This window comes from Apteryx mantelli, chromosome 5, assembly GCF_036417845.1.
Source record: "Apteryx mantelli isolate bAptMan1 chromosome 5, bAptMan1.hap1, whole genome shotgun sequence".
Lineage (NCBI taxonomy): Eukaryota > Metazoa > Chordata > Aves > Apterygiformes > Apterygidae > Apteryx > Apteryx mantelli.
In genome coordinates, this window is record NC_089982.1 from 2304091 (window position 1) to 2320687 (window position 16597).

Consider the following 16597-nt stretch of genomic DNA (forward strand, 5'->3'; position numbering starts at 1 on the left):
CCCTCCATCTCCAGCTGCTGTAGGGAGGAGCTGGGCTTCTGGCTAAGGCTTGCCCCGTTTCGGGCAGGTTTGCTAAGGACTGGTGGCTGTTTTGGAAAGCTCGTTTCACGCGGGTGGCATGGTCTTCCGAAGGGTGCCACTTAGGGACATGGTGCCGTCCCAGCTGCTTCTACACAAGTAGCTTTTTTGATTGTTTTTTTATTATTATGGCCAGTATCATTGAGACAGGGTGGCCAGACCCATGGAGACAACCCAGAAATCATACCTCCCTGTGGGTGCCACCAAAGCCCTCTAACTCTGAATGCTGTTAGCTGTGGACCAGGAATGATGGACCCCAGTTGCTCCGTCCTTTCCCCGATCCCGGGAAGACAAGCTTGTGTCCGTTCTCAGTTCCTCGGGAGCCAGGTGGTCATTAGCATTGCTCAGTGCCATGGTTTTAAATCCTGCACCAGTCCTGGTGCCGGAATTTGTTCGTCCTCATTCGGGTCACGGGAGGGTGAAGGAGCTGGTTCTTCCCTTTTCATGCTGCTGACAGGTGCCGCGTTGCCCTGGGAATTGAAGCTTGAACGTGGCAGTTCTTTGAGCAAAAGATGATTTAAGAGACCCAAGTGCGAGGTTAAAGGTTAGCCTATTAGAGGCCATTTAGCTCGAGATGGTGGTCGGGGCTGGCATATGGATATGTAAATCTATACATTCATTAAAGCAACCTGTTTTTGAGTGGCACCCCCAAAGGAAAAAATTAGAGAGAGATTTCTCTTGCATAAAGTTACTAGTCGATTCTGTTTCAGAGATGATGTAGTGCATAACTAGGGTCAATTTGAATATTGTCTTTTTCCAAAGGAAAATATCCAGAAATAAAGTGCTCTCTGCATTCATTTTGTAGCAGCATCTTTCACGGAAAGGACCCGGAGCCTGAGGGAGAAGGAGCTGAAGGCATTTTCAACAGGGTTGAAATTCCCCACGTTTGGGCCCACTCTTTATTATGGCATTATTTTCAGTCGTGCTGCGTTTCTGGCGATCCTTTTTTTTTGTGTCAGAAACGGTGTGGTGTCACCTGCCTCCAGCCCCTAGATGCATGCGGCTAGATGGAGCGGATCGGGAAACTCAGCACTGTCCCAGGACCCTTGGTCCGATCCTGGCAACACAGAGCGGGGCCTTTGCAGACCCAGCTGCTGCCCAGGCAGGGTGGAGATGTCCAGCGTGATTCCTGGGGCGCGAAGGCGGCTAGGGCTCCAATTAATATGTATTATTCAAGGAGCACAAGGTTCCAAATTCAGAATATCTGGTGCTACAAAATGACCTTTGGGCTCCTATGAAACATCTTGGCAGTATTGTTTAATACATGCACCTACACTCTGCTCGCAGGTATGGTGGATTCAGTGCGACTGAGCAGTTGCTGCCCGTTGCAAACTTGTCCCAGGCCACGTGAAAGTAAGTAAATGCAGGACAGCAGCACAAAAGGAACAGATGGTAAAACCTCCCGTGTTGTTCCTGGCTTCGTGAGGCTGTACCCAGGGACATGATGTGGTTTACAAAGTCCATGGCTGACTTCACCAAAACTGTAACTGTTAAGCTGTGGGCTTTGGAGTCCTTCGAATCTTTACATCGGCAATTCTGCTGCACAAATCTCTAAAAAAGTAATTAAAAAAAAAGTTGGTCATACTGAGTGTGGCCTCCTCCAGCGGAGTTTGCAGCAGGTGAGTAAGGAGAAAGAGAAACAAAAATCCCCAAGTTTTGGCACTCAGCTGGAAAACCCCTGGAGAAAGACCCAAAGAGCAAGACAGTACTGGAGTTGTAAAGCTGTGTTAAGCGCGAAGGTGAAAAGAGTGCAAAACCAGTGCAGCCCTAAGGTGTCTTTGCAGGGCACTTTGGGGCCTCTCGGTACTGCTTCACCTTGCAGGACTGGGGATTTCTGGAGTTCCCTGCTGAGGGGGGTATAAAAAGATGCTCTTTTACCGATTGCGACAGGAGTATGCTTCATCTTTGCTATGAAGTGTTAAGAGCGCTCCCAGGATCTGAGCGTCAAAAAAAATCGTATTCAAAATTGTCGGTGATGCAGAACAAGTTATATTCACAGTATTGACTCTCCTCTCTCTGGTAGTCAGGAAGCCCCTGCAGAGCTGCTATCCGTGAGCTGGAGGAACGGCCGTTTTTGGGTCCTCTTTCCAGGTGTGGAACATCGATCGAGGAATTGCAAGCAATTTTTGAGACCGCGCGGCTTTGTCTGCACGCCTCGGTTCATGATGAACAGGATCTAAAGGGGAGTCATTTCCCCTCTGCTCCCCCTCTCCAAAACGGAGCTGGAACGCTGGATGTTCGAGCAGGCTTCTGACTGAGGGAGAAAACATGAAAACAATGTGGACGTCTGTTGGAGTTTGATCAATTTGCCCAAACAAACAGCTCCGTTTTTCGGCTGACAGCATTTTAGCACTCAGAAGGGAGTTGTCAAAATCTCTCCACAGGCAGTCATGTCCTTCATGCTAAGACATACTTTATATTACCTCAAAAAGAAAAAAGAAAGACGACGACAAAGTGGCTTAGATCACCATTCTTTCTGTTCATGGAGAAAATATCTGCCCCCGTTTCATTTCTCCACCAAACAATGTAGCGTTAATACCTTCTCCTGCTTGATCGCTTCCTTGAGGATTAAGGATATCTGCTTTTGCGGGAATTCGGTGAACCTTAGCTCACGTTGGGCAGCGTGCTGGAAATGGAGCCAGGCTAGCTGTTTCGTCTGTCTTGGGATTTCCACGGCAGGTCCAAAGCAGTGATTAAAGCAAGTTAGGGTGCTCTGACCCACTTGGAAAATAAATTACTCGTTTCCTTGCCTTTCCTTAATGAGAGCGGCTGATAAAAACCTCTGTAATTAAAAAGCCTGCTTTAACTCTTTAATATCTGGCGGTCCCATTTGTGGTACAATCGCAGCGAGGGCATGGTCACAGCAAGCACATCCAAGTCCCTGCTCGCCACTGCTTGGGGATGGAGACCATGCTACGCACGCTGAGATGTACAGGCTGAAAAATAAAAGCAGAATTGGAGCGGACATCTGCTCTAGGCTGTCACGAATGGAGGAAAGCGAGAATGACAAATTCTTGGACCAAATCTCACAATATTTGAAGCCACGGGACACTTCAATTACTGTCTCCGTGCTGGTGACTCGCGGATCTACCTGTCTGCTTCAGACTTGTCTCCTACCGTGAAGTGCCACGTCTCAGCCTATTTCCCTGACAACTCCTCCTGGATGCTTTGCCACTGCAATTTAAGCTCTACATGGCAAGAGCTCCTGTCTGCTTGCTTTTTCCCCCATATTCCTCCCCTTTTGGCACGAACAGCAGCACCCCAAGTAACAGAAAGAGAAGTCCATGTGCTGAGCTCTGTATGCCGCGGAGCGAGTGTGCCGTGAAGCATTTGGCTTTTCATTAAAACCTTTGACCCGCGGTGGTGAGATGTAGCTCTCTAAATTATACTGGCAGGTGGACTAGGAACTGTCTGAAAGACTACGAAGAGAGGATACAAGTGGTGGGAGTCTCTCCAGGGCCCGGGAGAGTCTTGCGTGGCCATGAAGGGGACGTCTGCATACAATGGCACTGCTGTCCCCAGGAGCAGTTTTATATTACGCTTAAATTGATAATTGTCCCCGTCCCACCCCACAGCCTTTGGCTATTTTATTCTTGCCCTTCCCTTTCTAGCATTCCTGGAGCAGCAGGTTGATTGGTTCTGCTCAATGAGCCAGTGGGAAACTAATAATTATTGGGCTTGGTGGGTCGTTTTCCATCAGATCAGGTCTAACTCACTCCGTAGCTGCATTAATTGCTAGATCTGATATGAGGGAGGGGATGGAAATGCATGGCCGTGTCCTGGAGGAGGGGAGGCCGCTGTTAAATGGGATTAGCTATAACATGAAACCGCACTCCGGTTTAATAGCATCCAACTAATAGAGAAGAGGGAGGAAGCGTACACTAACCAAATTCCTTGAGTGTCGTGTAGTGGAGACGAAGCATGAACGCTAGCGAGAGCAGAGAGGCAAAAGGCAGGGCCCTGACAAAGTGTGAGCAGGAGAAAAAGAGCGAGTAATGGCAGAAAAAATAAGGCAGAAATGTTTGATTCTCTAATGCTTCCAGGACCGAATAATCCAAGCCAAGGGCTTTCAGATGGAGACCCGACCACAGAACTGCTGCGGCAGGATAACATCTCGGGCCAAGGAGGCAGCAGGTCACCCCCAGGACGCTTTGTCCCCATCATGGGTACTGTCGTGATGTCTGGGAAGTCAGGGTTATCCCGTACAGGAGCGGATGCCTTTTGATGGCCACAGCAGTACGTGCAGGATCCTGCTGGGTGAAGAGAGATTGTGAAGATATGTGCTGCGTATGTGCTGGATGTGCTGCACGTACCGTGCAATGCCCACCAAAGTATTATGAGAAAGCGTGTAGGAATAACGGAAAGAAGTATTTCTGATTTGTGGTGGGGTATCAGGATAAAATGGGCTTTTGTGAAGAATGGGAAAACAAAGATGAAATCTTCTGACAGTGAAATCTGTTGATCAGTGTCTCAGAAGAAGCGGTGGGAAGCCTAGGAGATACCTTTCAAAACAGCGTAAGGAACAATTTTGCATCTGCAGGAGATAGACTGGATGACTTTGGCTAGGTTTCCCCCCAAAAGCTCTTGCAAACTTCTCTGTACCAGGTCTTTTCCACCCCACCTGTAGCAGACTTCCCTGGACTTGGTCCACAACCCATTGAGGCAGTTGAAAATTTCCGTTTGACTTTTGGGTGAAAGCCATCATGTGGGAAAAGCATGGAGTAAGGCCTGCAGGAGCTGGCATGGTGCTCTTCATATTACATTTAATCTTTGAGACGTGGCCAAAGAAACTTCCCAGGGCTTAGTTGTCCTCACCGTTGCTAAACCCACTCTGGGCAGTTCTGGGTTGCACATATGCACCATCTTCTCCAGGACTCTGAGCAGTTCGTTGCTTCGCATCCCTTCACCTCATCTACACCCAAATCTCTCCCCTCCTTCCCCCCGGTTTCCAGCGCAGGTGATTGGGAAGTTATGCTTCATAGCACAGCGAGCCCATCTGGGAGGGGAAGAAGGATATGATGTGTCATGTTTCTTTTAGCACGCCAGGCAAGCTTTGGGAGCAGAGCTTAGAAAACTTGCAGCCCGGCAGGGCAGCTCCCTGCCTCGGGGGAAGGCCAGGCCTGGAGAAGACCTTGTTGCATGTGCTGCAGTATGGGGGGGGGACATAGAGAGCATTTAATGTTGCATTTTTATAACGGCATGTGTGAAATGCTGCAGGATTTCTCAGATTTGGGTTTGTTTTTTGGTTTGGGTTTTTTTTTCCTGCTACGCTGGGCTCTCACTACTACCGGGTGAGTCCTGGGACATGAGCTGGAGGCTGCAGAGCAGCTCTGGAGCAAGACCCTGCTAAAGCAAATGTTTTAAGTCCTTAGCAGAGACGCGAGGCTTGTCCAAACACACGAGACAAATTAAAATGTTTACACAGGAAAGGGAAAGATCTCTATATGAATGTAAGAAACTCGGCTTCACCTCTGACTTCAGATAGGGCTTGAGTTGCCGAGTCCCAAAAGCTTCTCTGATGGTATGCAGCTGCCGCAAGGGAGAAGTCTCCAGTTTGCTGAGCTGCTGTAATATTCGGGCGGTTTTAACCCATTCCTTTGTCGCTATTCTGGCCCTCGGGTCCAAGCAGTAAGGCGATGCCATGCAGATAGGTGCTGGCGGGGTCTCTGCGAGTCCGTAGGCGCGTGGGCATGGATCTGGTGGATCTGCCCTCGCTGTGAAGGCTGCTGCTTGTTAGGACAGACTGCAAGCGGGAATAGTACATCCGCGGGGAAGATCAGCTCGTTTTATCATGCTTTTCTGCTTGCACAGCCACGCTGCCAGGCGCCGTTTGTGGATTTGCATTTACTTTAAATATTGAGATCCATGTATGACAGCGACTTAACTAAACATCTCCCCAGCTCCCCTCTCTTCCTTCTGCTTCTCTTGAGCTTTCTCCCTCTGCTGCAAGGTTTTCTTCAGTTATTGATTATTATTAGATTTTTAAACCAAGTTTCTAGTAAAAAAAAGCAAAAAACAGTCTCGAAGCTCCTACGCTTAGATAGGAAATTGCACCTGTAAGATAAGTTGCGTGAGGACCCAGCACTGGGGTTTGAGGGAGCTGCTGCCGTGCACGTTTCAGGACAGCTTTAAAAGCAACGCGTAGCTCAGCAGCAAGGGAGATGCGCCCTAAAAGTACGTGGATAAATGAAGCGGTGGGCAGAAACGGTGCCAGCTCTGACATGGCGGGGATCGGGAACGGCTTCCTAAAAGCTTCGCTTACAAGGAAAGCTTTTAATGCCAAATGGAAGAGGGCGGGCGGCGAGGAAACGAAGGCTGTTTTGTAAAAATAGTCATTGATGAAAGGCAGGGAGAAAGGCTGCTGGGAAGAATTTGAATATATGCAGAGCAAGAGATCTGAATGAAATCTGTTTAATGGCATGTCGGAAGAGTTTGTTCATAAACCTCCCAGCTTTTTAATTTCTCTTTCCGTACTTTTTTTACGTTTGCGTGCATATCATGGAGTTCAAAAAGGCCCATGAGTAGAGAAGAAAGAGAAAAGTACTGATTTTGGAAATTGCTGCCCAGCGAGGTGGAGCGTAGTCCCCAGTTAGATAATAAATCAGACAACAGAAATCCTGTTAGCAGTTAGAGGAGTCCAGAAGCATCGTCAAAAGTAATGCTGTTTTTTAAAGATTGGATCATCCCAGACGGATTAGATTGCTTTTAAAAGTGGAGTTGTTCCACTGGAGGGGAAAAGGGGATATAAAATATCCCGCTCGTTACCTTGAGGTTCACGTTTGATTGATTGCTGCTTCAGTTTTTACCTGGGCGTTGGCTGCAGAGGCACCAGGTGGCTGTGGGCAGAGCGGGATTTGGAGAAGGCAGCGCAAGCTGTCGTAATACGAGGCATGCCCAGCTTCCCATCAGCAGCTTGACCTTTGGTGTCTTGTCAGAAGCATGCTTTTTCTTTTTTTCTTTTCTTTTTTTCTTTTTTTAAAATAACTAAAAACCGGGCCACTTATTTAAAGAGGTGCAGTTATTTTTGTAGCCTTCTGCAAAATTCAGGGAGGACCTGACCTTGACCATTTCCTCTCTTATTGACATGGGTACCTGCGCAGGAGCCCCATATTAGGGGTTTTTTGAGCGCTCATTCAAATAGTCTTGCGGGGTAACGGATGTGCAGGGTTAAATCAGAGCCCGACGGCCAGAGAGGTGGTCACGTATGGTCAGCAAGGGAGGCCTGCACCAGCTCCTGGAGCTACAACGTGGTCAAGTCACCCAACGCCTTGGGAAAACAGCTGGAGAAACGTGAGGTTTGGAGATGTCGAATGCTTCTCCTTTTTTTGCTTGTTTGTTTGTTTTTAAAGAGACTTTCATGTTCTTCTTTTCAAGTATTTCACTGCAGTAGCCAGTGCTGGAGATGTTTCTTTAATTGGAGTCACTCGGTTTCTGGAGCTGGGACTCAAAGTAAGCACCCAAAACTGCAAAATTCACGTTAAAGTTGCATCGCTGTGCAACATGCGTCCTGTCAGTCTCTGCGACTGACTTCAGCTGCCCCCGTGCTGTCAGCCTCAAAATCTTGCATAGGCTCATTGGGTCAAATTCCACCTTTTGATGGAGTCAGTGGCACAAAACTCTTAATGCTGTTGGAGTCAGAAGGGCCGTTACGGGGATCATCCAGTTTGACCTCCTGAATGCTTTCATTTCCTACATGCATTTGTGTATGAGTCTCGCTGCCAGGACTCATTGCCTTCAGCCCACCTTCAGATGTCGCCGTTGCCAGTGATATTAAATCCAGGAAAAAAACGTGATTCTGTTGATAAACCAAGAGGGTTTGCAAGGGGTCTCAGTCCTGTGCAGATAACTGGGGCTGCGGATAGCAATGGAGAGCTTATGTCCCTCATGAGATGGGAAGACTCTGATGAGGCAAATCTGATGCTGGCCAAAGCAGCTGATGGGAGGTGTCCTCAGATCATAGTTGCTCTTTATGAAGAGCGACTAACTTGGCATTTGAGCACAGAAGATGAAGCACAGTAATTGTTTGCGTTGCTTTTTTGTATATATGTGAATGTTAAAACATGAAATTTGATTTATTAGCAGTTATTGTGGAATAGTGTGTTTTGCATCAACAGCAAGTAAGTAAAAGCTTTCTGCAGCTTGCTACATTTGTCACAACAGAGCATTTGATACCACCACTTCTTCCATATTAGGTAAAAGCTTTTATAAAGCATTTATGAATGTCCATAGCCATTCCTGGCTTGTAATGAATGTCTAAACAAATGTTTTATAGTCTTCTATACTATTGATGAGCATGTATTTTCTTTACCCCAGCGTAGCCCTTTAAACCTGTAGAATCATTCTTTTTAGTATTTGGGATCACTTGGTCCCAGGAAGACCAGGTGAAAAAAATAAATAAAACCCATGAGCCAGTAGTGTGCCCTTGCGGCAACGGTGGACAACGGCCTCTTGGGCTGTGTTAGGAAGAGCATTGCCAGCAGGTCGAGGAAGGTGGTCCTTTGCCTCTACTCAGCCCTGGTGAGGCCGTATCTGGAGTGCTGGGTTCGGTTCTGGGCTCCCCAGTACTAGAGAGACATGGACCTGCTGGAGTGAGTCCAGTGAGGGGTCATGAAGATGATGAAGGGACTGGAGCATCTGACATACAAGGAGAAGCTGAGAGAGCTGGGACTGTTTAGCCTGGAGCAGAGAAGGCTCAGGGGAGACCTTATCAATGTGCATAAATATCTGCTTGGGGTGGGGGGTATAAGAAGACAGAGCCAGACTCTTCTCAGTGGTAACCAGCAACAGGACAAGAGGCAATGGACACACACTGAAGTTCACGAAATTCCATGGAAACATAAGAAAACACTTTTTTTTACTGTAAGGATGATCAGACACTGGAACAGGCTGCCCAGGGAGGTTGTTCAGTCTCCATCCTTGGAGATTTCCAAAACCTAACTGGACACAGCACTGTGCAACCTGCTCTAGGTGAGCCTGTTTGAGCAGGGGGGTTGGACTAGGCAATCTCCAGAGGTCCCTTCCAACTTCAGCCCTTCTGCGAGTCCGTGATCTCTGTGACGCTGCAAAAAGGAGTCCCTGTCCCTTGGTGACAGAGGCACTGATCCTGCACTTTGGCCAGCTTTGGAGCAACAGCAGTCTGTCCATGTCTACTGCAGAACTGAGCAGCCATTAAATGATGACTTTGGTTCACAAATGATATCAAATGGGTTTTTAACATGAAAACGAGAATGGGAAAGCAGAGTAACTCATTATTGGCCTGAAGCAGATTTCCCGTGTTAAAGCACTTAAAACCAATATAGAATACATGACGTGCCACTAGATTTTAAACCTGAATAATGTCCAGTTGTCATAATGGCTAATAATGCAAATTATCTGAGTCAACCTCAGTGTGTAAAGCAGTAAATACATCCTGTCCATTCAGGCAAACTTCTTTTTCTCCCTCCTTTCCCATTAATATTTCATCCCCCGAAGAGATGTTTTCGCCGTATTATGCGTACCAGCGTACTGCGCTCATGGTGTTCCTGGATGTCATTACAAAGAACCCCAAAGACTGTACCAGATCTCCGCTCTCTGCGACGCTCGCTTGGAAATTGCTTGGAGCAGCAGCGGCAAGTGTCAACAGGGAGCCGTATTAATTATTTGGAATGTGCCTCATAAGAGGAATCAACTGCTTTTATTGCAGCACAAATATTACTTGAAAGGGGAAGGTTACTTTAGCTGTTATCGTAATCTATGTGTCATTAACTCTCCTTGTTTAGAAAAAGAGATTAACAACCCCAGAAATTGTTAAAGTAAATAGATGAGTTACAACAACATGCTTTATTATAAATAAAAGTTTCTCTGTATAGTTGCCTCCAGATCGCTGGAGAAGAAGTGGGTCTTTAGCGCTAAACTAAGAAACCGCGCGACAGTCTTGGGAACGGGAAAGCTTCCATTCAGGTGCAAATCTCTGCGTCTTCTGTAGGTGGAACAAACAGGTGCAGTTGTACTTTATGCTATACTTTGTTGAAGAATTGCTCTAACCCAGAAATGCTTCCTTCCCTTTTCAAGTCAGATGAACAGATTGAATGGGCTTGTCACCCAGAGTCTGGAATAGGTTGTCTTCTGGGCAACGTGGCCTCTTAAGAGAACAGTGTGCAACATGCGCACGCAGTTTTTCTGAGACGGTGGCGATCAGATGAGACTGGTGATGAGAAGAAGGCGTATGGAACAATTTGCTATGAAAGATGGTGGTGGTAAAATAAGTATCACTAAAATTCAACAGAGTATCAATGTCTGCTTGGAAAAAGTGAAAGAAATGGGAGTGTTGTCAACTTTTAATCAGATGCTTCCAGAAAAAGGAAGTTCATCTTCATTCTGAATTTCAGTGTACATGAAAAATATGCCCTAGAGCAAAATACTTGCAAACCTGTTTTTAATACAGTGCCTTAAAAATGTGGTATGTTTAACTGTAAATCCTGATAGCTCTTAATAGGAAATAGTGGATACTAAAACACTTATTTGTCCACAGGGCAGGCTCACCACGGGCAAGTTTCCTACATTGCCCCCCCAGTCCACCTCGATTCGGATCTGGAGAGACCACCGTCCAAGGGTGAGTCACTGACGCAGCCTCCGTGTACGTGCATTGCCAAACAGCCGTGGGCACGAGTGTATGTCGGTTGTTCACAAAGCCTCCGTGGAAAAGGTACCACGTGCCATCCGAGAACACTGGCTGGAGCAAATTGACTCCACTGGGAGGGCTGTATGAGAGTTGGAGTGACGGTACAGAACTGGTCGTGTAGGGGTTCAGGCCTGGATTTAGTCCACCTTGCCCTTGGGTTTTACTAGAGTTGGTGGAGAGATGCTTACTCCAGAGGATGACTCGAATTTTAGGTGAGCTGAATTGCCCTTGGGAGATGGTCCCGGTAGCCAATATGTATGGAGTGAGTCTAGAAGACAAGCCCTGCTAAGACAGGTGCCTCAGCTGAATTGTGAAAATAAAGCGATAGATAGGGCTATGTGCCCTTGATTTCTCAGCCTGATGTGGAGGGTCATCCCCCACCGCGGTGTGTTGTGATGGACCCTGGTGTTTGCCCCTGTGGCTTGGGGAGGTGGGCTTGCTCCCCAGAGCATGGACCCATGCTAGTGCAGACTGCTTAGACGTTTGCTGTTAATTAGGTTGTCACTATTCCAGTAGGACGTCAAAACGGTGGAGTTTTTCTTTCTAGTGACTGTTGCTTTTCTGTCCCCTCACTGTAAAGCTGTGAGCGTGTACGTGTGCACGCATGTGTCGGTGCATCCGAATGGGCATGCTGTCATTACGTAACGTGAGGAAAGCTGTCTTCTCAGTCCCACTTCTCCATCCGCCTCTAATATTCTGAGAGACAGAAAAACCTTCGTGCCGGGGAATTGCAGCTGCGACTGCAGACATATCCCTGCTCCTCAAAATGGCCCGAGGACTTTGTAGGCTGAATGAAAGCGTACTGCTAACGCTCTCAGTGTGGAAGGCTCCCTTAATTTAGAGTGAGCTTTTCCGTGTGGCTTGATCTGAAACTTGATCAAGTAAACATCTGCTGGTTTTTCTCTTTCTAAGTGCAAATGTGTGTTGTTCTTAGCTGATGCGTTAATGAAAACTAAGGAATCGCGTCTTACTGTCCGGAAGCAGTCTCGGCATGGTTATTCCTCGGTGGTCCCTCTTGCCTCTGTGCAAGGTGGAGCATGTGCTGGGTGGTGAAGCATGGGCCTAACTTTGCTGGTTCTCATTCCTCTCCCTCCAAGGCTGGTCTTGCACAAGTGGGGCTGGTTGTATACAATCTCCTGACAGTCCAAAGTGCTCTGTCCGCAACTGCCATTCTGCTCTGGGTGAATTACCCTGAGATTTGGGATTGACAGCTGCTGCTTCTAGAGCGGAAGCCAGCTCTGACAGATATCAATCCATGAGCCGGTGCCTAGGGGGCTGAGGGTGTTCAAAAGTGGGGTAATTGGTATCGTCTCCTGGGGAAAGAGCATGGTATCATCTTTTTACTTTATTTTATTGTTTTTTAACATGTAGGAGGGATGTGAATGTTTTTACTTATCGTTTCTGGCACTTTAGGACACGCTCAGGATCTGTTCCAAGCCTTATCCCTTAACTGCAAGTGCTATTTTAACTAAGGAATGCAAAACCACCTCTACCCTTAAGCTATCACTGTTGAGTCTATGTGATTCCTGTAGCTGGGACCTTAAAGAGTGCCATTTTAGGACGGCCTTCGTAAAACCACTGATGTTAGGGAACTCTTGAGCCAGCCGCTTGAACTCCCTGAGGCTGTTTCATCCTCTGTAAAATGAGGTTCCTGATTATTTGGAAGAACTTTGAGATGAAATCTGCTATAAAGAGTTAAGCGTGGTATTATCCATGTCCTCTCTGGTCCTTCCTCCTACCTTACTCTTCCGATGCATCACTGAAGAGCGATCATCGAGTACAGGTCAGTGTTGCACTTACTGTGGCAAAAAGAATAGCAGCAGCCACCTTACCGTTTCAATTATAATAAAAGGGAAGGGAGCCACGCTAGGAATACGAAAGCGTCTTGGCTTCCCATATTAAAAATGATGCAGGTTCAGTGCTGCTGCGGGTCTATGCAGCTGCAGTTCTCAGCCGGCAGATTTATTTCTAACTGCTTCTTCCTTCTCCTTTTTAAAAACGTTATCACCGGTGGCATTTACCCGCATTGTTTATGCGTGCGGTGCATTTTTACCTACCTTTCAGTGTCCTGACGCAAGTCCTGAATAGAGGATAAACTCCAGTAGTTTACTAGTACATTAGTGTCATCATACATTACAAGGTAATTACTCTGAGCCGCGGCTCTGTATAGTAACGTAGTAATGACACTGTAAATCACTTAATAAAAATAAAGCCCTGAATCAGCATTCCTTATTTAAGATGCTCCTTTTTCCTCACCCTCTTATTTGAGGGTGTTTTAAAATTAGTTCCATAGATGAAGCACGCTTAACCGTTATTTTTACACCTCCTCTTAATATAACAATCTGGACACAGTTGCATTATTTTTATGCAACTATTTACAACATCCATACGCAGGATAATTCCAGGCTGGCCGAGACCTCGGACCATTGGAAATCAGTAAAATCGGGTGCAACAGCAGTTGTGGCTTCAGCTTCTTTATGCCTGGTCCTGAACGTGGTGAGAGCCAGGACTGATGGGTGACTTTTCAGGCTCATGCATAAAGATAAGAAGAAATCTGTTTACTTTGGGGAATTTGGTTCTCCGTCCTCCGTGGACAGTTATTAGGCGTTAGTATTTCAGGAGCCTCTTTCTTTCGCTCGGGCAGTCCTGTCTCACCGAGCCTTAGACGCTAATCGTTGGCCTGTGACGACAGACCCTTTCTTGTACCCCCAGGTTGTGATCTCGTAGACTTAGGGATTATAACCAGCGTTTAAAAATGGGTTGCTTGTTCCTGACAAGAGCAAGGAGTTTCAAAGATAAGGGTGATTCTTGTACGCTGACTTAGGAAGGAATTTTATGGAATTATCATATATAGCAATAAATTAAATGTAGTGTTTGGACTAAAAATCTGCCAGGTACTAAAATACAGGGAATAGAGTGAATGAATCTCACTGCGTCCACATACTAAAACTACCGATGAAGCTTTATAGGAGCAGATTTTAGTGTATATGCGGAATCATATTAAACATGAAATAGATGCAGGGCTTTTATAGTTAAGCAGCGGGCGGTGCTCTGCTAGCCTGTCGAGCTCGCAGTTTCCAAAAGTTTCCTTCAAGTCGAAGCTCAGTGGGAGCAGTTGTTTCGGAGGCTGATATGCCTGAAGTCAGTTTATTTCCAAAACGTAAATTTGTGGCGATTATTGACCCCCAGTTCTACAAATAAATAGCAAATCTAGGAGCGCTGTAGGTAGGTTCTCACCCTTCCTGTGCAGATTTCTCTAGGTAGGGACGTTGCTTAGGTTCCAGTTGAGGTCCTGGTTTTTGCCGCAAACTTCAGTTGTGCGGTTCAGCGTCCTTACATGCAGAATCTCTTCCTATGGGGAATCTTTTCCTGTGGGGCAACGTGTCAGGGAGGCAACTGGAAGACTGGCCGCTCTTTCCCCCTTTCTGCTCGCACACCATGGAGTGTCCTCTTGTGCTTTCTTCCTTCAAAACCTGGATCCGTCCTATCATTTTTCTTCTGCTTTGCCTTGGTCCAGTCTGAGGAATAACCTTTCCTGAACGTCCGAACCACTTCTGAATCTTCTTACCAAAAATAGTGCAGGTTTTGGCTGTCTTTTGGAACAACCTTGGTTGTTCATTCCCGCCGAGGCCCCCAAGAGGGTCGCCAGCTTTGCAGATGACGCGGGAGGATCTGATGGGGTTACTGCTGGCGCTGGTGACATGGGCCCCGTTCCTCCTTCCCAGAGCTGCAGAAAGGCGGCTCCTCGGGAGAGCTGGGCAACGGGGACGCCACGTTAATTTGAGATGACACGTGGGCAGCCGGGCACGCCGTATTTCCAACCTTTTTTGTTTTCTCTTTGGGGCCCGCCTGGGAAAGCCATTTCCTTAGCTTGAGCAACCTTCAACCTTCACCGTGGTGGACTACACAGATGGCCATGAGGTAGGCAGCTGCTCTGAGCATGGGCCACGCTCGGTATTTATCAATCCCTCGTTAGGCACCGGAGCTGACGATAGCCAGTACGGTAACTAGAATACCCAGAGCTCCTGGAAATGGTTCAGAAAGGTGGCAGCGCTCCTGCCTGCTTTAGCAAGCGAGGTCCGCGTTACGTCCCGCCGCTCTGCGTCGTCGGGAAGAGTTAATTGCCTGCTGTTTGCTGCTTCCCTTTTTTGCGGCGGTGTCGAACTGTTGCTCCGACTTCTTGGGAGCGCGTGTTTTCGTTGCAGAGGGGCACCGCAGGGCATTGCTGTTTATGTAGAAGATAACGGTGTGCTCTGGCGCGGGAAGCCGGAGCTAACGGAGTCTCTCAAGGAGGAGTGCTAAATCCCGCACGCTGGTGGGAACCGTTCAAAGGGTTTACGCTGGAAAATATTTCAGGAATTGGGAGGGGAAAAAAAAATAGTCTGAGCGATGTTTAACACCTTTTCCATTATTCCTACTCATCTGAAAAAAAAAAAGCATTTTTAACTAGTTTTTTTTTTTTTTAGCAGCTAGCTGTCTTGTAAAGGAGTTGTGCTGTGGAGATCAGCATGAGCTGTTAAAGGCAGGCCCCTTGAAAACTTACACTTTGTAGGCTGTCTTAAGCTAAAATATCATCTGATAAGCTCCAAATGGGCATAGGCCTCTGCCTGGGAGATGCTTTTGCCGGCGCGTTTGGTTTTCGAGTGTATCGAGTTGTTCCGGTGGTGGAAGTTTTCACCCAGCTGCCAGCGGCAACAGCTGGAGAGCAGAGCCATTTATGGTGGCGTAGCCTCAAGCATCACTAATCTGAAGTGAATGCCCGATTGCCAGCTCGAAAAAAAGCTGTTAAACGAGTTCAACGTGGAAGAGGAACGCGGCGCTGTGTTCAGCGTGAGACCCTTCTCTGCCTCCTTTTTTTCTCCCCTTTCTGCCAGACTAATTTTTGGCTACACTTCTCTGTCTGAAATATTTATAGGGCAAATAACTGTTTTAAATGAGCAGATGGGGGAGACATAAGACAAGCTGTTAAATTAATAAACATGTGTGGTGCTTTATCAGTAAGGGAGCCCATTTTGGCATTTCTTCTGGATGATTTGTATGGCCTATCACCATTGCACCTGGTGCAGGGACAAGAAATGGGCACTTAATAACCAAACAATGTGCAAACTCCTTCCATTATAACTTCATTATGTCAGATATAATCGTCTATAACTAGATGTCAAATGCATAATTTATGGCCAGCTCCCCTGTGGAAGAGTGGTCATATGAATGAATGGCCCCATTAATGGGAAGGAGCTTTTGCTGTAACTTTTCCCCTCCTGGAACATGGTCCGTTTTGTCATCTGGTATTAATTCTAAATCATTTCAGGGCTGCAGAGAAATGCCGGTTATATTTATATTTGTGTAATGGGAGAAGATGGCAAATAAATCATACAAGAGATCAAATTTCAGGTCCAGTGATTCCCAAGGCATACTTCCTTTTAAAGTAGAATAGGACCAGTCTACAACAGTTGGATGGATCTTCGTTTTACCCCTTCGGAGAGGTTAAAAAGGCAGACGAGGTGAGATAACCCTTCCAGGAGCTTCTTAGTGCCTGATAGAGTTTCCCATTGCTAGTGCAAAATGATTTTAAGACTAGATAAGGGACGGTACATGTACCCAACAGAATATTAATGTGCCCTGGACTTGTGACGTGGACTTCTGAGTGACGTATATGCTAAAACATTTGCGGTGGAGGAATATCATCTTACTTGCTATAGCATCTTCTCCTGGAAAATATTTCCTTTGTTGTTCTTCTTTTTTTTTTTTTAATTGTTGTTAGGTGATCAACAAAAGCAGTTGACACTCGTGGTCTCCTTAGCTGGGATCAGAGATGGCTGAAAAAGACAGATTTGCTCCTCAGAATGGGTGGTCCTATTC

The 16597-nt window shown here is 46.8% G+C and overlaps 1 protein-coding gene across 4 annotated transcripts in view; it reads left to right on the forward strand.

Moving 5' to 3' along the window:
• The window catches only part of ADGRL3 (adhesion G protein-coupled receptor L3), a 421071-nt gene that overhangs the window by 279620 nt on the left and 124854 nt on the right, over positions 1–16597 (forward strand). For all 4 annotated transcript variants that reach the window (XM_067297303.1, XM_067297300.1, XM_067297302.1 and 1 more), the window contains one exon: positions 10589–10669. In XM_067297303.1, the coding sequence (XP_067153404.1) occupies positions 10589–10669 (81 nt within the window). The remainder of the gene's footprint in view (positions 1–10588; positions 10670–16597) is intronic.